The sequence below is a fragment of the Eleginops maclovinus genome, chromosome 2 (genome assembly GCF_036324505.1).
Source record: "Eleginops maclovinus isolate JMC-PN-2008 ecotype Puerto Natales chromosome 2, JC_Emac_rtc_rv5, whole genome shotgun sequence".
NCBI lineage: Eukaryota > Metazoa > Chordata > Actinopteri > Perciformes > Eleginopidae > Eleginops > Eleginops maclovinus.
In genome coordinates, this window is record NC_086350.1 from 9,676,799 (window position 1) to 9,698,290 (window position 21,492).

A 21,492-nucleotide genomic window follows, 5' to 3' on the forward strand; every position below is an offset into this window, starting at 1 on the left:
TTTTAAGGAACATAACCAAAACTGTATTTATATGTTCTAATGACAAGCAGCATACAAAAATAACATGCAGCAAAATATACTTAAAGGGATAGTCCGGCGAAAATTGACCCCAGGGTCTTTTTCTGCATCTGATCGCAGCCCTCCAGAGTTTTTTTTTTCATTCATCAACCAGTATTGAGCTTGTCCGGAGAACCCGGGAGCAACGCCAATAGCTCAAATGGCTTACAGTGCATTCGATCGGGGCAGTGCGCAGAACGCTTCCAAAACGCCATTTCTTAACCAAGCTCAATACTGGTTGATGAACGAAAAAAAAAAAACTCAATGGAGGGCTTACTCGATCAGTTTTCATGCAGAAAAAGACCCTGGGGTCCATTTTCGCCGGACTATCCCTTTGAAGGTCCAAAAGTAAAAGGAGTCAATATAGCAATATAGACAATGGCACATTTCAGAATCATATTGGATTAAAATTCGACTGAAACTAACTAAACATGGTACTTTCAATATGTCCAACACTCAAATAATAATATAACCTTGTAAAGGCTTGTCTAAATGAATGGTGTTCTAACGAAATGCACCTGTGGAGGCTTCTGCGCTGTTATTTCCGTTTGACAGGCAGGAGAGGGTTAATAACTCAGTCTGTGGCATGAGGGGTGTGAACACTTTCCCAGACACACACACACACACACACACACACACACACACACACACACACACACACACACACACACACACACACACACACACACACACACACACACACACACACATACATGCCGTCGCAGACAACTTGTTTCTCAGCAAAGACAGTTTAGTCACCCAGCAAGCACGACAGGAGCTGGTCGACCCTTAACCATCTGCTACAGAAGAAGAAGCTAAAGTAAGTTTTAGCGTTACTCATGTTTACGTGTATCTCATTTAGCTGGTGACGCTGTTTACGCTGAAGCTACGTTAGTTTATAGTTGACGTTAACGTTAAGCTAAAGTTAGTGAAGTCAAACCAAACTGATTTGGGTTTAAATTGTTTAAGTCCCTGATGTGACTTAATGAAATGGCGGTGCTTCATTTCGCTTGTAAAGGTTATACAAAGTTTGCTGTACACTGGTAACCTGCCGTGGTCACTACTCAACTTCGTGTTTTCAGCTAACAGTTGTTTGCCATCTGTTAACGCCGGTGTTACGACTTATACTGTATGTGAAGTGTTTTTAAAGAACCTCATGGGTGAACTGCTGATGTTGAAACGGGTCAAATGGTCCCAAAAAATGAAGAACCATAGGAGTAGCTTTACTTAAATAAACCTGTTGTGATTTTACTCCCGATATAAAGTAATCATTTCCTGTGTTATGGTCTTAAAACACTCCATTACAAGTAAGCATAGTGAATTAAATGTTACTTATGTAAAAGTACAACGTGTTAGGATCAAAATGTAATTAAAGAACAAAAAGTATAGTAAGTATTGAGTCAAATGTACTTAAAGTAAAAAGAATATTATTTTTATGACTTTTTCAAACGATTTACTCTTCTGGTTTGTCATTCTGGAGCCAATGTGACAGAATTTGTAAAATACATGATTGATAGGTATTGAAGAACTGCATTACAAGTAGCTAGTAACTAGGAGTGTAAGATAAATGTAGTGTTGTAAAACGTACAATATTGCCCTTTGAAATGTGGCGTAGAAGTATACAGTAGCATTATACTTAAGTAAAGTAGAACTATGTCAAAATAATATTTAAGTTATTGTACTTAGTTTCTTTCCACCACTGTTTTACTCAACATAAGTTGTAGCCCCTTTTTAGAGACTATACAGTTTGTCAGGTTAACTGTTCACATCACAGGGTCATGGTTTCAACTTTTAAAGTGTGTTATCATCCTCAGATACTTTTTATTTGGGTGGTGATTGAGCAATCAGCTCTAACATAGTGTATCAAAGTTTTGTATATCAATACAGCACGAAAACATAAGCAAACCCCCTATTTTGGACGTTTTATTATGCAGATCGTTTGCTACATTCCTAATCAAAATCCCTCTTGAACAACTCTCTTCTGTGAAGTTTGTTCTCTTCCCCATTACTTTACAACAAAGCCTTCAGGGGGGATTGATAAATACATGTAATATTATTATTTTCATGATATGTGTGTCTGTAAGAATGCTTCTCCATTTGTGAGCTTTACAGAGACATTACATTGCTTTGTCAATGCAGAAAAAAAGAAGGATGCCTACGTACTTCATGTGAGGAAATTTCCAGTTGCAACAGAGCTCTTTCAACGGTCTTGCATTAGTGCAAGCTTTTTAGCAGTATTGTGGTTTACGAGCATAAATCAATATCTGAGCAGACACACATACCGAAGTGGAATATTAATGTTCAACCCTCTATTCTTAAGTTCCATTTACTTTTACTACAGACATTATAAATAGATTGAGATCGTGATGGATCTATTATTTACTGACAATATCTGAAATGGTAATTTGTTAGCTTTTGGTTTGTGGCCACCTTTCCCATTAACTAGCCATGTATTTAGCTGCCGTGTGACACATTTACAAACTGTAATATACCACGTGATTTAAACGTCTTAACAGGTCATATACCCGCATGATGTATCTTAAAAGCCACAAAGTACAGGTGAGTTGTTCGATGATGTGCTGAACAACCCAGCCTCAAGCTTTTGGATAAGGAAGAATCATTGGTGAGACACAAATTGGACTTCAAGAGGTTAATAGTACAATTTGCATCAAGCTATTTGTGACAACAATACTGCCTTTTTAAGACTAAGAACATTGACTGTGTTGTTAATAGCTGATTGTACACAACAATCTGCTTTATTATCGACTTTTGTGTCGGTAATATTTAGTAAAAAAAGATTATGGAAAACCTTTAAAAAGGTTTTAAAATGTTGATAATAAAAATAATAACTACTAGGAGCCTCTGTCCACATACTGTATTTGTAAGCTGAGATACAAAACACACACACACACACAACTGAAAGTAGACCAACTTTCTAAAAAAAAGTATACGAGCCAAAGCCTTTTCCTATTCTCAAACATAAATGCAAATGTTTCGGATGAGTCACGAAAATACACACTTAGAAAATGAGCTACATCCTGTCTGAACAGAGGGACTTTCAACATTTTTGCAGATGTTAAAGCAGGATTCTGGCATGGTGTTAAGCATTTAGTATGATTCGAGTGTGTGTAGCATGATGGCCTCACAGATGTTTATGTGGGTCATATATGAATATAAAGGGAGGAGGTGGTAGACAAAGGTTGGCACATTGCCTTGCTTTTTGTGTACAACAGGTCTGTAGTTGATCCCTGCTGGGTCCATTACAGACACCGTTGATGCCATCTGTCACTAAAGCTGCCTTCATATCTCTACACCATGTGTGAACTGGCCTATTAATGTAGTGCACCCCACATGGAGGAGAATGGGGAATACAAAGGGGAAAAACAATTACTGTATGGGGTCACAGAGTTTGGGAAGTTCTGGTGACTTATTTGCAGCTTTGTTAAAGAATCAATGATGTGGTTTTTGCACTTCTAAGCCTCAGCTAACTCATCTTTTTCTCCTCTCACATTGTCTTTTTAATTGAGCATTAGGAATACTTGCTGTTATACAAGGGTACTGTTTCTTGGAACCGCCGTTTGGCTCTGCTTTGAATTTCCATTGCACTTTCCAGGCTTTATTTCTTACCCTGGAACAGATTTGTCTTTCACTTTGAGGGAGTCCAGTGTGATTGGGTTTGTCTAGGTAGGTTCAGCAACAAAAAAGAACTATAAAATAGCACTGCAGTTTACATAACCTGCTTAATGTGTGCGCTTGCATGGAACTCTGCAAAAGTATACGTTGTTGGTTTTGTTTGGCTTTGCAGCAAACCTCAACATGTGCAGTTGGCTGCTTCAGAAAAAAAATATGCTTTCCTTTTTTTATCCTATTTAATTTGTTGTTGGAAAAAAAAAAGCATTTAGGCATTTTCTTAGAATTGTATTCAGATGGAGGGAGCTCAGTCAACAAGCATTTGTTGTCATACAATAACTAAGCCTTTTAACCCCAATTGCTGCACACCATCTAGACACAAAGACCAGCAATCTCCTTTACGGATTATCTACTTTGCAGGGGTATCTGCTTTGCGCTTAGCCCCGTGTTTAGTTTTGTAAGCATCAATTGTGTTGGTATTTAGGTTATCAAGGACATTTTAAAAAGCCTAGTATTCCTGGAAATAATAATGATATTAACCCCATGCGTCTTTTGATAGGCCTGCTCTACTGATTGTCTGTTCCAGCCAAGCATTTTGCATTCAAAAAGATATACCGTTTTTTATTTTCCCATGTTGCTTTTGGTTACTTTTCTAACAAAAAAATGCTCTTTTGATGATAAACAACAGCTCAAATTGTATTACTTTCAGTGTTGTGTTCATCCTACTGGTACTGACCCATGACTCTATTTAGGAAGATTAGATTACATGAGTAATTTTGTTAAGAAAATTGTAACATTGTGAAACAAAACTGGATTTAATCAGCATGCTGAGTTAAAATCAACTCAGTAGTTCGAAACACAGAAGTAAAGACTATGGTAACATTTCTAGATGGGTGTTAAGTAGTGTTTATTATTTATAATGTGTCGTGATGCATAAGAAGATGGTGAGTGGTAGATCATTGCTTCCATTTCCATTTCCATGTTTCAATAGATACAACGAAAAACAAGCAGCAGTCAGATGCGATAAGATCCCACCAAAGATTATATGCTCCAAAGTAACTAAACATATTTTAACTGGTAATACAACATATACGTGAAGTAAACATGGCAATGTTTCATGATGCCAAAATCACTCGACACGACTTTCTACAATTGCCGTTCAGTAAAGGAAACCAGTGCAGAGTAACAGTATCCTTTACCCTATTTTCAGATATAAAACACAATAAACATCAGGTTTTTGCTTCCAAAAGTAGTATACATTGTTCAAAATAGAACTAAATACACAGTATTATAGGCATTGGGAACAACCTACAGTTTTGATGGAGAAGAGAGCAGCTTGTCATCATGGGGAGTTGTCTCTATAGGGTATTTTCAGACTTCTCAAATAACCACAATGGCTGGTTATACTTTCAGTGCTCCCAGTGAAGGAAAGGCTCTGGTTGTGGTGCAAAAAAATAACATAACATGCCCCTACTGTGCTGTATTTGTGGTGCTGGCCTGGCCTGGCCTACAGGTGTTACCTCAAAGGAAAATGTTACTCACAGTAAAGAGACTGAATGCAGTCATATGTGTTGGCTTGTGCAGTCGCGTAAACATCTAAACAAACATGTCCACAGACACGAATCAGAGGAAAACTGATTGTGAAACACTACAGCGTTGAGTGTAACATGCCCAAACCAAAACTGCAGACAGCCACAGTTCTGAACTTGTTTGAGGGTCTGAATCACAATATTAATATGTCTGTCATGTAGTTGTATGACATCTGCCATACCTTTTTAAATATGGTTCAATATGTTTTTATAGGCTACTGATTTGATTTGTGTTGTAACTAGGCTTGTGACTGCTGGTAAACAAAGCTGTAGATCGGCCTGGTTCCCTTCTGCCTGTGATGACAATAGACTGTCTAACCACATGCTGTCATGGTCTACACATACAGTCATCATGACCTCACCACTCTCCACGTTGTTGTGGTTTCTCCTCAAATCTGTCTCATCCAGGTGGTTCCTCTTTTTTGTCAAGAATAAAAGTATATTCGTTAACAAATTGGCCTTCAAAAGCTCTTACAATGTTTACAGACAATGGGCTAATTGTCTTTACAACTAGAGCAGGTAGGGTTGCTTAATACTGGCTAATAGTCAACAGGGCTGATGAAAATGAGTTACGCTTTCAAGATTAAAGCCGTTTAATCAGTCACCCAACTGTGCGGATTTTCCTGTGTGCATGTTGTGGCGTTAGACACTTTCTCAAGGCTAGCTGGCTTTGTTTTGTTATTGTATAACTTCTTTATCTTGAAGTCTGTCTTCTCTTTTCCCAACAGCCCACTACATCATGATATTACCCTCTGATGTTTAAATTAACGCACAATTTCTGTCTATTTCTGTCCTACAGAAGAAACGCCGCCATGGGGAAAGGATGCATCACAGTCACCAAGTATTTTCTATTCCTCTTCAACCTCCTCTTCTTTGTAAGTCATCACATTTCTTTATCAGTGCTCTGTGGCAGTGCTGCAATAACATAGCGTGCAGGCTCAGAAACATGTCGCATGACTTCCACTTTGTCAGAGGCTTTATTTACCTAAGATAGAAAGATAGGTGTGCTATGCTCGTTCAGCTGAATGAAACACTCATGACGCATTCAGAGCAGTCTGATGCCTTTCAGCCTTCAGTTTTAGTTTTTATTTGATTAAGCGTCCTTGTTCAAATAGCAATAGAGAGAGACATAGGGAAATGTTGCTGAAACTATGCCTTGAGGGAAAGACTTTACAGAGTACCTTTAACACAGCCAGGTCTAAACAACAGCAGATGCTTTCTGTTTGTTCCCTCCTCTCTCACACTGAAGTCCAGGACTTGATAAAACCCCAGACTCTTAAAACTGCGAGGATGTCCAGACCTTTCCAATGAGACTGCCGCTGTAAACCTGACGCAGACCTTTTGATGTGAACACTCAACCGTTGTCTAATAGGAAGCGTGTGTGGTTGTGTCAGTGTTTGTCCATGTGGAGAGATCAGACTATTGAAGCCAGGAAGTGGTGGGTTAACGATGACTGCCGGCAGCTCAACAGTCTCTCCAAATGAACAGCTCCTAACCAGGTCTCTAATGACTGTTGTTGTGTTGGGGAGGAGCGGGAGTGGGTGAATCAGCAGAGCCTCTCATCTATGCATTTAGCCCCCAGAACAGTGCCCCACCACCTCTAAACAAGGGCCTTCTTAATTACATAGAACTTCATTTCCTCCTTTCATGGCTTCATAATATGAAACTGATCATTTTCCGAGGCTTTCAGGCGCCAGGGACAAAAGTCTCCCGTCTAGAGGTTATATTTCCACCTTTTTTCAATCATCTTGACCCCCTTTATCCCTCCTTAGCACTTTTCAGTTTGCTGTTCTGAATACTACATGGGTGATTTGTAGATGTGTGGCTGGCTGGTTGGTAATTGTGAGAAAGCTAGCAGAGTGGGTTTCTTCATCCTCTCCACATCCCCTCTGCACTCTGCTTAGAGAAAAACAGATAAGCAGACATTGAGACAAAGTGAAGAGTTAGGATCTGATTATTTCCAGATGCGAGCGACTGAGGAAGCATAAGTATGGCCCTATGTTGACACACCCTAGCACGGATTCTGTGTTTAACTTTCAGATGACATTTGGTGCCTGACTCTTTTCTGTTTCTCCTCCACAGGTCTTCGGAGCATTGATCATGGGCTTTGGCCTGTGGATCCTCTTTGATAACCAGAGCTTCATTGCTGTTCTACGTAAGTCACACACACACACACACACACACACACACACACACACACACATACACATACACATACACGTGTACACACACACACATACAGGCCTGCTTGCCAAGCCCTTCAGTGATAACATTCAGCACTTTTGACCCATAGCAGTTCAGCTGGTATGAACACAGTAGATTTGAAATATATATCGGAGACTGTGCTTGTCAAATCCTATAACCTCCGGCCTGCTCTGCTGAGCTTATGTGGATTTTATCCCAAAGGTCTCATTCCCTAGGAACCACAAAGGGATTTTTTTGAACAAACCAAAAAAATGACTCACAGATGCAACTTTATGACTTCCCCAGCGATTCAAAGGCTTCCCTGTAGACTCACAGTGATAGACACATCTGTGAAGATCCAGGGGAGTAGGTTATTCAGGGGAGGCGATGGCTCCCATGTCAATTTATCTTATGTCAGTAAAAAAAACGGCTTTATTTTCACCACAGTTTCCACAGAGTTGTACTTTGAACTTGCCAAGTCTCTCAGCTCCCCAGATGGCAGCAGTGCACAGATAGATTTTCCCACCTTCACAGATCTATTGGTATACACTTCATGGTGAAAAAGAAGCCAAGCCTCCAAATGGCATTCAGCTAAGAGACCAAGTTGTCAGCTTTGTCATAGAAAACAATATATAACTCAAGTTATCTGTGAGGAAGACACTAGAGAAAGTATAATGAATCCCAGTTGAGGCTGAAAAAGAACAAGGAACCATGGATGGAAACTCTTAGTTGCATAAATCTAGTTATAAATGCTTTCAGTGTATTCATCCCAGATGGAGCATTGCCGAGAGCAGCAGTGAGGTTTTTCTCCCAACATCAGTCTATAAAGAAGAATTCCTTTCAATTTATTATCTGGCAACTTAATATGTGTTGGAAGTCAAATATAGCGTTTCTTTCAATAAAACGGTGATACCCTTTTCCTAGAGGAGATGGGCATATGACACGGGTCGCAAAGCTACGTCTGATGAATGTTAACCCATTCGGATCAACCCGAGATGTCCTCATAACATCTGTACTGTGCCAATCTGAAAGACTTATGAGATTTACTAGTGTTATACTGACAATATTTGAATAGGAGTAAATTACTTTATTTGTAATTCAAACGCTGGATTGATTTGATTGAATTAAGAAGGACTATTATGATTATTGATTGTTGTTTAATTGTCTTCAAGATACCAAATGTGGGGATTTGCTGCATTACTCTATTGCAAGTAGCTTCTGTAAACAATCCATAACTTTGGGATGTCTTATCCCTGAGGGCTGAGCAGAAGTGGAGGAATCTATATTTAGTCTGGAGGTCTGCGCTGCTTTGACTGATGAGTTGTGAAGAGGCTGAAGTTATGACGAAGACCAACCCGTACTGACCTTGTGTCCTAAACTAGTCGAAGTGAGTCTTGTTTTCCCGCCGGCTCATATTTCAGCTCCTGAGTTTACTTCTCAGGGAGGAATCACTCCAGTGTTATTATTGAGCTGACTTTGCTTATCTCCGGCGCCTCCAGAATATAAAAGCCGTACAGTATCCATTATTCCTGCCTGCCCCAGTCCTATTGTTGTGATAATCCAGCTGTTCCTCCTGAGATAGCAGAGATCCTGCTTCACCGATACCCTGAGGATATCCCTTCCTATGTGAGGCTTGATGACCTTCTCTGCTTAATTTATTATTGTTGTGTAAACCCGGGGGAGGTCAACTTCAACTCTTAACTGCATCCTTGAATTTTTAACCGCACTGGAAATCTCTTACCACTCTGTAAAAGGAAAAAAAGCAAAGCTACAGGCGCTATGTTTATTGACTCTGTGTGTTCCCCTCAGAAGTTTTACCATTCCCTGACCATAAACAGGATCTCTGTGTATTCAGTTTCTATTCTTTATGAGTTATATTAATAGAGGACTCTGCAGCTGTCCCAAAGACTTCACGGAAGGGAACTTTGGGAATGTTTTGGTTTCAGGACCCCTTTTTTTCCAAGTTAAAAGGGCATCTTCCCCTCAGTGTTCATCCCCGGTGCTGTTATTAGTTACCTCATTGACATGATGCCTTCAATCTATCTCTCTGTCGCTTGCCAAAACATAGCTTGCCTTATGTGTAAACAAAAGTCAGCTCTGGAAAGGAGGTCTGGGAGCCAGAGCCGTTTGGAAATATGCTGCATATTAATCCTGAAACTTTCCAAAGTCATGAACAAAGAACCTGGTTGGAAAAAAGTATCTTCATTTGGGAGACTTAAACTCTAGAAATTAAACACAAAGCTGGTCTGCTGATGTTTACATTTTTAAATCTATACGTAATGTCAACGGTGACCTTTTTTCGGCTTTATACAAATTGAATGTGTGGCTCTGGTCATGTTTACAGAAGGACCTGCAATACCAAACAGTCCCTCCTCCTCCTGCCTCAGCAGCTTTCTTAAAGTGCACCATAAGTCTTCCTTCTTCAAATGGAAAGTTCTGTGGAAACCACCTGAGGGACTGTTTTAGAATATCTAGCGGCGACCTACATGCAAATGTGCCACAGCATACGACAGAACAGCACAGTAACCAGGCGAACACATGTGGACTTCAGAAAAAGGGCATGTGGATTGACCACAGGACACAGATGCACAGCAGGACAGTTATAAACTACACTCTCTGTTGCTCTTCAACTCTGACTCAGAGGGTCAAACAGGAAACACTTTTTTTCAATTTAAAATACTTTTAAGAGTGTTATAAAGAAAGGCTGCAGCTGTGCAATTTCCACAAAACTGCCCTGCAGATATTTGAGAATAATAGCCTTGTAATAAAAAAAAAAACACTACAGGGCTTTAAAAAGTGAAACAGGAAGTGTTGAGTTACAGTAAAAAAATAAATACACTTATGATGTCCATAACATATTCCGTGGGATGTCTGTTACATCACCTTTTCACACCCTGACTATGTGACAGCTCTCGCTTTTTAATATGGCCAGCCGTTAGCTACTGATTCTACATAATGTTGGAGGAGATGGTCCAAAGATTAGATGTATTGTCATAACATGCCAAGAAACGCTTCAATGTAGTCACAACTTTAATCGTTTTGAGATTGCATTAGTATTGAATAACGTTTCCTCTTATTTCAGGGTGGATGTTTGTACTGAAGTGTTGGTTTAATCATGAGGCTGCATGGAAACCACACAAACAACATATTACTCAATTGTAGTTCATACTGTTAATAACCATTATTAAATAACTTGTGCTCTACTTCCACATCTCTATTATGTTGATTAAAGTGCAGGGAAACAGTTCTGCCTCACAAACTGAGACTATAAATAAAGACAAGAAGGAGTATCTAGCAGAATAAATTGTAACTTAGTATGATGCAGTCCTAGTATAGCGCTGAAACATCAATGCTTCCTCTGTTCTATCTCAGCTTTAGATATGGGTCTGTTGAGCCACCAACCAGATACAGAGCAGTCTCATGCACACTTTTTTGCTCATGTCCCTGTGTGCATGCGTATGGTGTGTGTGTTCTGGTGAAAAGGTTCAAAATAACATGCTTCAACATAGTACTGGATATAGAACATGCACTGTGCTTGTCTGCCTCCCTTTAAATGCTACCCTGTAGCCACATACACTCTCTGCGTATGTTCACTGACGTTCTCCTAGCTTTCAATTAGTCTCGTACCGCCACAACATGTGTTGCTCTGGTAACATATGTAGAGTCAGCGACGTAACTGCATGTAATAACATCTTTGTACCGATGTCTATATTTTGTCTGAATTGTAAATGAGTATGTTTATTTAAAGTGTCTCAGTACACTACACCATTTATGTACAACATGTGCAGTCAAAAATGTGTAATAACAGAATCATAATTAAGTTCCACATGACTTTCTCAGATGTCCTATTTTTGTCCAACCTGACGTCCAAAAGCAGCCGAATTTTCCGTGTAAAGGGATATGAAACAGAAAATCTATAGTGGTCACATTAGAGAAGTTGGAACTAGAGGGTTGAAATTCAATTCTGCGAACTGATTGCTCAACAAATAGTTTCAACTCTCGATTACGTCAATAACTGAGTGTCCTTTTGGCTTTTGAGTTTATTTAAATATAATTGTATTGTCCTTGCTTCACTTAAAGCTGTCAGAATGTATGCATAATACAAAAAACATACCTATGGAATAAAACATAAGATAATGAGGTGAGGCGTTATATGCAGCAAATATATAGTTCACCTATAGATGTATTTGTATGAGAATGAATACGTTTTCAGTCTTTATTTAATTATGTCTTTTATGTTTAAGTCTATATTCAAGTGTATAGCTTTATTCAAAAGCTTTATTGGAAGAATGACACAGCTTGCATCCTGTGATACTGAACGTACGTGATGGAATACAATGACTGAGCATCTCTGCAAAGTAAGGAGCATGAAGCCGGACTTGGATGTCCGTCTCAGTCTATTTACAGTTTAAGACAGCTGTACTTAAAAAGGAGAAGTTGTTTCAGTCCTTAGAACAATACATATTCATTGCACATATACCATACTGCATATGATGATTGTTGCATGCAGCATCAGCAGCAAATGTGATGATAAGAGAAGCAACATTGCATTACAGTCATTGCGTCTGTCAGCTTCTTCACTGAATGGATCGGGCTCAGTTATCTGATAGCTCTTGGTGTGCTTGGCCTAGGAATCTTTTGGAGCTGGAGCCATTTCACAGAGCTCCGATTCTGGCTTCATCTGCAGACCGAGCTCTGACTCTCTGGAGCTCCTCTAGTGTAGATAACATACAGCCACATAATTGCTCTAGTTTATCTCCTCTCCAACCCTCCAATCTTCCATTTCAGGAGTGCCCCCTCCTCCTCCAGAAGCCCTCCCGCTCTACATACCATAGAGGGAAATCAATTAATCTCACCGCACATTGGTCCAGCTCTCTCTGGTGGCTTATTAAAATAATCTTTTGTGGGAGAAAAACTAAACACCACAATGCTCTGAATTGAGAGGAAAAGGAGGGTTGCGCAGTGAATCATTTTTTGGCTTCCTGTAGGCATCAAAATGGTTTTTGCATGCGAACAAGGCCTTCCTCTCAGCTGCATTTGTTTGCAAGTACAAAAACAAGAGCAAAGGTCTGCTGCTGCTATTCTATAATGGAAACAAATGGGTTCACGCATTGTTTTTGCTAACTGGTAGGGTTTGCTAAGTGAACTGAATGTAACTAAAAGCTTTTGCTGTAAAACTGACTGAGTGCAGGTGTTCAGTTTGACGAACCAATATTATTGTCGGTGGTTTTGTGTTATGTTAACCTCTTCCTCCTGTCTGTTCATATCTGTTTATTTAGAGGAATCATCAGACACGGTAAAAGTGGCTTCCCACATCCTCATCGCTGTCGGCTCCTTGTCCATGGCCATGGGCTTCTTCGGCTGCATAGGAGCCATCTACGAGATTCGTTGTCTCCTGGGTTTGGTGAGGAAAGATATTCACTTAAGACTTAAAAGCTTACATGCTACAGATTGGTCTTCTTTCTTAGAGGCAAAACACACCCCCACCACAATGAGATAAGGTAGTTTGAAACTTACATAAGGTCTAACATATGACCACAGTCATTATCACACAGGAAACTAAATGTCCTGTTTTTTGACAGAGAAAATAAATTGGTTTTAATATTCAACTTCCTGTTTCTGTCTCCCGTCCTGTCATCTCTTCTCCATATTAAGTATTTAAATAAAGGATACAAATAAAAAATAATACTTAAAAAAACTCCAAGTAGTTTGCGGCCCTCTAATCATGCAGAGAAGTCTGGAAACATTCACCTAAATGCACCTACTTAAGAAGATAAGAACACATGACAGATTCCTGCTGACAGTAAAGCCCTTTCGCACTTGTGCTTATGTGTGGGCCGGGGGCTTGCAGCTTGTGTGGATTTACAGAGGGTGGGGGGGCTGACAGGGATAAAGCCAGTGAGATGTCGGGGGTACAACATGAGTGGGGATGGGTGCATGACCTCTTCAGCGTTAAACCTGCTTGGGGTTAACCGAAGAACTGCTGTGACCTATATTCTCCCAGTGCTAGTGACCAGCTGGCAAAATACCCCCCTCCCTCCATTACACACACACACACACACACACACACACACACACACACACACACACACACACACACACACACACACACACACACACACACACACACACACACACACACACACACACTCACACACACACACCACCTTTACAGGACACACATGAAGCTGTTAAAGGATCTTTGATGGCTTTATTCATAAATAAGGCTTTAGAGATTATCTCTAGGAGTTTTCATTTCTGCTTTTTTTTTATTTTCCAGTATAATGTAAGACTGAAGCCTGAAGACAAAGACTATGAAATTGGGGGAATTTCTTAACCAACAGTTTATTTCTTACCCTTGTTGTCAATTTGGAGTTTTTGGCCACCTGCTGAACATAACACAGGAATGTACTCCTTATTTTTAGAACTTTTTCTTTAAAAACAGATGCTTTGGCCTAAAACAACACAATAAGAGCAGCGAGGTCGAAACCTAAAGCTTAAAGGTTCATGACAGAGAGATAAACTATGAGCTGAAACTCCCTATAAAGCTCTATTAAGCAGAAGAGCATGATTGTTTGTAGGTTCAATTCTACATGCAAGCCATTTCTCATTGTTACATCTTATGAAATCCTATATTTATAAAGTATGTTATAGCTGCTTACATTGTTTTATCTTCTCTATTGAGTATGCCATAACGTGTAATGGGATAATTGATTTCTTGCAGTATTGTCAGTGTTTTCAAAGTTTTTCTGATGGTTTTCTTTATCCTCCTCAGTACTTCACCTGCCTCCTGCTCATCCTCATCGCCCAGGTCACTGCTGGAGTTCTCATTTACTTCCAAAGAGAACCGGTAAGACTCTACTGTATTTTACTAGACTACTTTACTTCCTTCCCCTATTCTCAATTTCACTTCTAATTTCTCCTTCTCTTCACAGTATCCATATTTAGTCTTCTTTATTTCTTCCCCATTTCACTCTCTGTCCTCATTTGACCTTATTCTGATCTTTAACACCTACTTCTCATGCCCACCCCCTCCCACTATCCTTCCTAAAACACGATGACGCAACGGTATTTTCTCTACACAGCTTTGATTGGCTGTGTTTAGATCTGAGGTAAACCTGTTTGTGAGCCACCTGCTTCCTTTGATGGAACATAGTTTTGTACCCTAACGAATGGAAATTGTCAGTTGTGAATGAAGTGAAGTTCGATGTAGATAGGAAGATAGTTGAAGCAGGTGCGTGACAACGATAGAACGAGAACTTCGCAACAGACCTTTTGCACTGAAAACTGTTTCCATCGTCATCTTTCTTGGTTCCCCTGCTGGGTGTTTTTGTTTCCTGTGTTGTATTGGGAAGATAAAAAAAAATCATTGTGAATGTGTGAGTGTTGACAAAGCTGCTGACATATAAAATTGGTATGTCTAACGCTGCCTCATTACTAAACAGTAAATATCGCCCCAGCACCAGAAACCACTTTCAACTGAAGTCTGTGAGGAAACAGTGCTGCCTACAGGCAAGACTATCGACTCACCAGAAATGGATCAATTCACTGAGTTGAGTTACAGTCTATTTGTATAAACCCTGTCAAAATGTTTACAGACGTTGATAAATATATTATAATCCCAGGATAAACTTTTGCATTTAACAGAAAGTGAAAGCAAAGTTAGAAAACGGGTCACGACAAACCAGATATCCTCCCTGTTCACTGGTGTTTCTCAAAATTAAGGATTTGTTTCTATACACGGCGGAATGGTTCTTAATGTTCAACTTTTTAAGTTAAAAAAGCAATTAAAAAACCCACTGGATTATCTTTAAAAACAAAACAAAAACAGTTTGTCTGAAGGCTGAAACAAAGGGTGTTGATGTTTCGGTGATTTCCCATCAACGGCTGCAATATTAAACATTTGTTCCTTAATACACTTTCTCAGTTACCTAAAACACACCAAATCTGTTCTGTTAAATAAGGAATCAAACAATAATAGCTCCAGCCTAAAGAATAGAGGGTGTGTGTTTGCACTGTGCGTGTGAAGGGAGTGTTGTGTTTGAACACTCAACCTCTCTGCCTGGTTTCGCACTCTGAAGTTGTTCATTTTCTCCCAGGACAAAATGCTTTTGCTTTGATAAGCCTCACACCTGTAGGACTCACGGAGGCAGAGGCTGTTTGAGCTTTTAGTCTCATGTACACCCATGTGTGTATCGCTCAGCACATGTGTGTGTGCAGCCTTTAGGCGCGCTCCCTGTGTTTAAGGCTTACCACAGAGCAGGGTGGTGCCATTTCCCAGAATAGGGAGAGGCTCTCACTCGTCTCCTGTAGAGCTCTAATGATGCATCGCTGCCACCCCTCTGTGGTCTTACACATATAAACACAGAGTGGAGCTGCTCCTTCTAAACCCATCACAGGACTTCACAGGGCAATACAACCCGAGGTGTAGCCCTTAGAAACATTAAGTTCAGATGTTGATAGTCAATTTTACAAACAAGATTCAGCCGTGAGTGTGTTTCTTTCTTTTCTTTAACACTGTCTCTCTACCCTGCACCAGATTGATTCCCAGGTGTTTACTCTTCTTACAAGCATGCACACACATATTATTCATCTACAGCTATGTATTGTCTCAAGTATAAACAAGTGACCAGAGTGTGACACATTAACCTCGCTGATTATTTGTTCTTTTCTCATTTCCAGTTGAAATATGAGATGTCCAACATCATTAACACTATGATAATCAACTACACCGGCACGAACAGGACCACAGAGCACACCTGGGACTACATTCAGAGGACGGTGAGTTCTTACCCTGGATTGTACAAGAAACACCAACAAGTTTAACATAGAAGAAATAAACTAAATGCACCAATCAAGTGTGTTGTAATACAGGTCCTATTGTACTATTAATAACCCTAGCCCATGACACTCTGCAATTATTTTTTTATCAGAATAAAAGTCACATAGATCAATGTAAAGCAGCAGGTAGGTATAACGGATGGAAGGGACAGGAAAACGCTCCCTTACACTGGAACATGTCTGCAATGTTTTGGTGCAATACTTTACAAACAAAGCAAAATACAAACAAACCATGCATAGCCTTTTTTATTTAAGGTATTGAATTATTTGTTTTTAGTATTGGTATATCATTTAGTTTATATGTTTCTGCCAGTGACACCAAATTATTATTAAAAGTTTTCGCTTTTGGTTTAAAAATAAGTCCCCACAACAATATGTTATGGGTGATTTGAATGTTGTTAAGAATGCTCAAACCATTAGAAAGATGCATATAAAAGAATCAAGAACAACAGCTACCACTTGTGTTTTGACTCACATTGAATAACCCTCAGACCTCACAGTGAACCCTTTAACTGAATCTATTTTCTACTGCGATCTCTGTGGGTTTCAGACTAAATTCCTTTCACTTGGTTTGTATTGTTTCGAGCTGGGAGTGTACGATTAAGGGATGGATATCACAGAAAATCTCAGCACATAAAGCTGAAACAATTTGCAAAATCAAAGGGGTAAATGAGAAATGTTGTTATTTTTATTTTTACTTTGGATAAAAATGACTCATTAAACTAATCAGATCATGGCAAATAAAAACAGGTCAGCTGAAGTCAGATTGTTCTAATCTCTGATGAAGTGTTTTCAGTTTCTTCCCTATCTCCTTCCTCCTTCTCTCACTCCCTTTCCTGCCAAGGCCCTGATCTTTCTGAAAACGGCAGCCAAGAACAGATTAGGCTCAAGCACCACAAAAGAGATTTCCCTTTACTGATCCATTGCGTTTCTAGTTTAGCTTTCATGCTATTTATTTAATTAATTATTTTCGTCTCTCCTCTTTTTAGTTCGCTATTTGTTTTTGTACCTTTTCAATTCTGCTTTATCTCCTTATCCTTCACTCACATCCTCCCTCTCTTTTATGTCCCCAGATGAAGTGCTGTGGATGGACTGGTCCAGGCAACTGGACTGAGAACATTTTGATCAAGAACAGCTCCCAGAACCTCTACCCATGTTCCTGTCGCAATGAGTCCAGGCCTGGCACTGACATTAAGGATGTAGGGATGTGTGATCACCTGTCCCAAGAACTACCCATCTATGAAACGGTACATAACACTTAAACTGCAGCACTGTTTCTGCACCGATGTTGAAAATCTATTGGATTTAATGATTAAGCCAACAGCTGTTTTCCCAATTGTCCCATCGAAGTTTAGTATCAAGTATCGAAGCTGTCAGGCAGTCGTTGCTCTGGCAGTATATGAGAATACACTGTTGTGATAGAGGAGCATAACTTTGCGATTGGTAGTCAAGTCTTTCCAACTGTGCCTTCTCGGTTCATAAGTTTGGGGTCACTCTCACACTCAGCACCGTGTGAAACTGCTGTGTAGAGCAGCTGCAGCTCCAGCTTGCCGTCTGCCTCACTATGCTGAAAGTTTTACTGTGTTGTACAATGTTTACATTTTTGGTTGATCATAATTCAAACACTATACAGAAGTGTTGGATAATATCTCCAACTGATACCACATAAAAACTCTCATACTGCCTGTGCTGCAGCACCTCTTTCCACCCTCTGTCCGAAACGAGAGCCCAGTCTGCTCTGATTGCTTAGCTGGCTGGCTCTGGTTTAACTTGCTCAACTGCTTAGAAATTTTCCGCCATTTCGCCTATCATGTACAATGTGTTGGAGCGCTAGCTAATAGAAATGCAACGCTTGTTAAGTTATGGAAGTAAACAGAGGAGTCCAATCAAGGTGTTTCAGGACAATTTTAGCATTTTCAGACCATTTACATGCACAAAAACCTAAATTACACACTACAGGAAAAGGAAAACCCAAAAAGCATAATAAATCCCCTTCTCCCCTTGATGATGAATCTTTATGAAAAGTTGGCCACCTGGGTTTGTTACCCTGGCCTACTTAGGTTCACATAAATGGAAACATTTTATATGTGAATTCTAAATCCAGCTGCAGTGCTCCCGCAAGCCTGCCTTGTTCTAGCAGACCATCCTCCTTTACTGATGATATACTGTAGGCTGTTGTTGTGTAATTCCGGCAGCCGGCTCCATGTGGCACTGTGGTCGTACTGAATTAGCAGAATGAACACCCACAGCTGAGGCGTGTTATTTTTGTTGTGGGAATTCTTCAGACATCAGGAAACATCTATTATTCTGTTGTTTGGTCTGTTTCAGAAATGTTTCTCTCTGTTCATACCGCTTTCCTCCACTCAGCTAAGCCGAGTGATTCTTCCACTCACTGACTCAGTCCAAAGACAACAGTTGTGTTTTGAAAAGGCTCTGCTCATGTCCGGCTGGGATCACGTTGCCATTCATCTCTTCTCCACACATTGGCCTGAAACCCCCCTCTTTCCACGTCTTTCTAAACCTCTCTCTCTCTTGTTCTCTCCTTCAGGGCTGTGTCACCAGCGTGGAGAAATGGCTGCTTGACAACTGTGGAGTTATTCTGGGTATCTGTGTCGGTGTGGCAGTCATTGAGGTATCCATTTTTCAAAAGTGTACTCAACCTTTTATACGTGTCACTGTAATCATTTCTGCTGTTCATCGTGTCAGTGAATCAATCCCTCTCTGACGCAACTACATTTTAAAAGAGGGGCGACATTCATTGCTAGGATTTTACCACTTATGTGTCTTTCTGTTAGATATGAAGCTGTAGCAAGGGAAAAGCTAGCCTGATTCTTTACTTTTTGTGGTTTTGTGGTTAATTTCTTTGGCTTTGATATCTATATGTATAAATAAATGCTCAAGTGGCAACTCTGATAACTCAGTCAACAATTTCCTTTTTCTCCAGCTCCTCGGGATGATTCTCTCCATGTGTCTGTGTAAGAGTGTCGTCCAGGAGGATTATACCAAAGTACCGAAGTACTGAGCAAAAGTCGGAGCCAGCTTCACACCGCACGCAGATGCATGGACTCTCTTCCTCTGACTCTTTCTCTCTCTCTTTCCTTGTTTCATTTTCTTATGAACACACACAAATTAAGACAGCTGTCTCCACCACTTGAGCCTCTCCTGCTTTCACAGCTGTTCAAATTTCTCACGCCCCATATGTCCCACAAACACACACACACACACACACACACACACACACACCTTTCAATTCATTTTTGACACACTTGTCGGACAGAAGTCTACAAGTTACCATTGTTGTCTTATCATTTTATATTTTTTAAGGAGACATGAGTGAGGTTTTTTCGGTGGAAGCCTGAGAATTGTGCATTTTTTTATATTATGCAAACATTCATTGATGTGTTGTTTTTGTTTTTCTTGGCTGACCTCGGTGAAGCGCTTAACATAGTTAGTAGAGAGAGCACTTTAGTGACACTTGGTGAGCAGAGAGCCCGTAACTGACGGGCATGGAGATGAGAGGGAGACGGGATGGTGTGGGTGGGTGCGTGGTCGACGCTCTTGAGGATTAATGCCACTTTGTGATCATGCAGCTGGTATTTTTGGTGCAGAGGGGTGGAGGAGAGGCCCAGGGCAGGGCTGCTGTGGTGGAGAATTTAGCTTCTCTCATCAGCTCCTTATACCCGGCAGCCCTGATATTAACCTCCGTTTACATCCACCGCCTCCTTCTCCCTCCTGCTATCCATCATCTGTGAGCGTCTCAAAATCACGCCTTGGCCCTCCTCTCGGGTGTGTCTGACTGGTAACCGGTAGCTTTCCAAAATGGCTAGTTTTGCATGAAGTAATTGTTTGTATGATGTGTTGAGTGAATATTTGTATTTCTTATTTTATATTCTCATGTCATCTCTGTTTTTTATACAACTGTATATATATGACTGTTAAGGGATTATGGCACTTCAGTGTTTGGTCAGCGGTTTATATGGGAATGCTGTCACCCACATGCTCTTGTTTTAAGAGTCCTATTGTTCCTGGTTTCCTCTCTATTGTTTATGATGTACAGAATGTGGCGGCCACAGCAGCCCGTCAGCGCTATTTCGGTCTGGATCAGAGAAATTGGAACCCTTAAAGTGAATCTGTCATCACTCTTAAAGCGATGTTTTTATTACTTTAACATAGCATGAGTTAGTGAACAGACATCCTGTCATATCGCCTGCCCTAAACATTTTTATTTAAGCTCCTCACACCTGCCATTATTTAAAAAGAATATTCTGTATGTATGTACACGGCAGCTGTGTGACCACAACGTATTTCCCTTATCTGGATCATTTGCTGTGGTTTTGCCTGTTTTTATATTATCATAACAAGAGCAGAACAAAAACATTAGAGTCTTGCAGTGATTGCATGTTACAGAGGCCGCTATGACCCGGAAATGTTAATCAACTCGTGTTATATTTGCTAAAACATATTTATACATTAACGCTGCTCTTAGTATCCTGATTCCACTTCTGGTCCTCTTCATATCAAATCACTATAATTGGTGAATTAATGGTTAATTTAGTGGATATGTTGCACTTCAGCAGTCTGTCATTTCAAATCATGATCATCATTGTGTACAAAGGGCAAAAAGTTTCAATTTAAATAAAACAAGGAAATAACTGTTTCTGTCAGAATTACTGTCAGCTTCTTTTTTTATGACCTGGAAAATTAAAACATTAATTTATCTAAATAAAAAATGAAGGCTTTTTGTTTGTGTTTAAATATTTTCACACTTTAACCACTTTTACTTGTTTAGTAGAAGAAATACAGTAAGCCATGTTAAAAAATATATATATATATTTTTGAGAATTATTATTAATAAATCTGAATCCACTAGAATCCAATTATTACTTCTTTCATTTTGTGTGCAAGCAAAAGACTGATTTTGTGAAGCAAATTACTAATTTATATTTTGTCAGGTGCTGTTCATAAAATAATCCAGTAGATGGCAGTATATATTCACAGTGTTGCAGATTCAGTCAGAAACGAAATTAAGACAAGATGAGCAAAATGTGTACAGTCTGTTAAGGGAAGTGTAACAAGAAAGATTCTTCATCAACAGATTGATTATGTTTTAAATGGATGGTTTGTAGAAGCTGAACGTTTTTTTTATAAGCTTTTCACCATATTTAATGTTCTATACCTCACTGCTAATTAA

The 21,492-nt window shown here is 39.8% G+C and overlaps 1 protein-coding gene across 1 annotated transcript; it reads left to right on the top strand.

The window, feature by feature from the left end:
• Positions 1 to 702: 702 nt before the first annotated feature.
• On the top strand, positions 703 to 20,968 carry LOC134878349 (CD82 antigen-like). Its single transcript, XM_063904330.1, has 9 exons — positions 703 to 877; positions 6,076 to 6,151; positions 7,359 to 7,431; positions 12,740 to 12,864; positions 14,236 to 14,310; positions 16,143 to 16,241; positions 17,375 to 17,548; positions 18,850 to 18,933; positions 19,246 to 20,968. The coding sequence occupies exons 2-9, from the start codon at positions 6,089 to 6,091 to the stop codon at positions 19,321 to 19,323; spliced, it is 771 nt and encodes a 256-aa protein (XP_063760400.1). The 5' UTR covers positions 703 to 877; positions 6,076 to 6,088; the 3' UTR covers positions 19,324 to 20,968.
• The last annotated feature ends 524 nt before the right edge of the window (positions 20,969 to 21,492 follow it).

Coding starts and splice junctions, on each gene's coding strand:
- LOC134878349 (XM_063904330.1), top strand. CDS start 6,089: ATGGGGAAAGGATGCATCACAGTCACCAAGTATTTTCTATTCCTCTTC. Junction 6,152..7,358: donor TCTTCAACCTCCTCTTCTTT/GTAAGTCATCAC, acceptor TCTCCTCCACAG/GTCTTCGGAGCATTGATCAT. Junction 12,865..14,235: donor TTCGTTGTCTCCTGGGTTTG/GTGAGGAAAGAT, acceptor TATCCTCCTCAG/TACTTCACCTGCCTCCTGCT.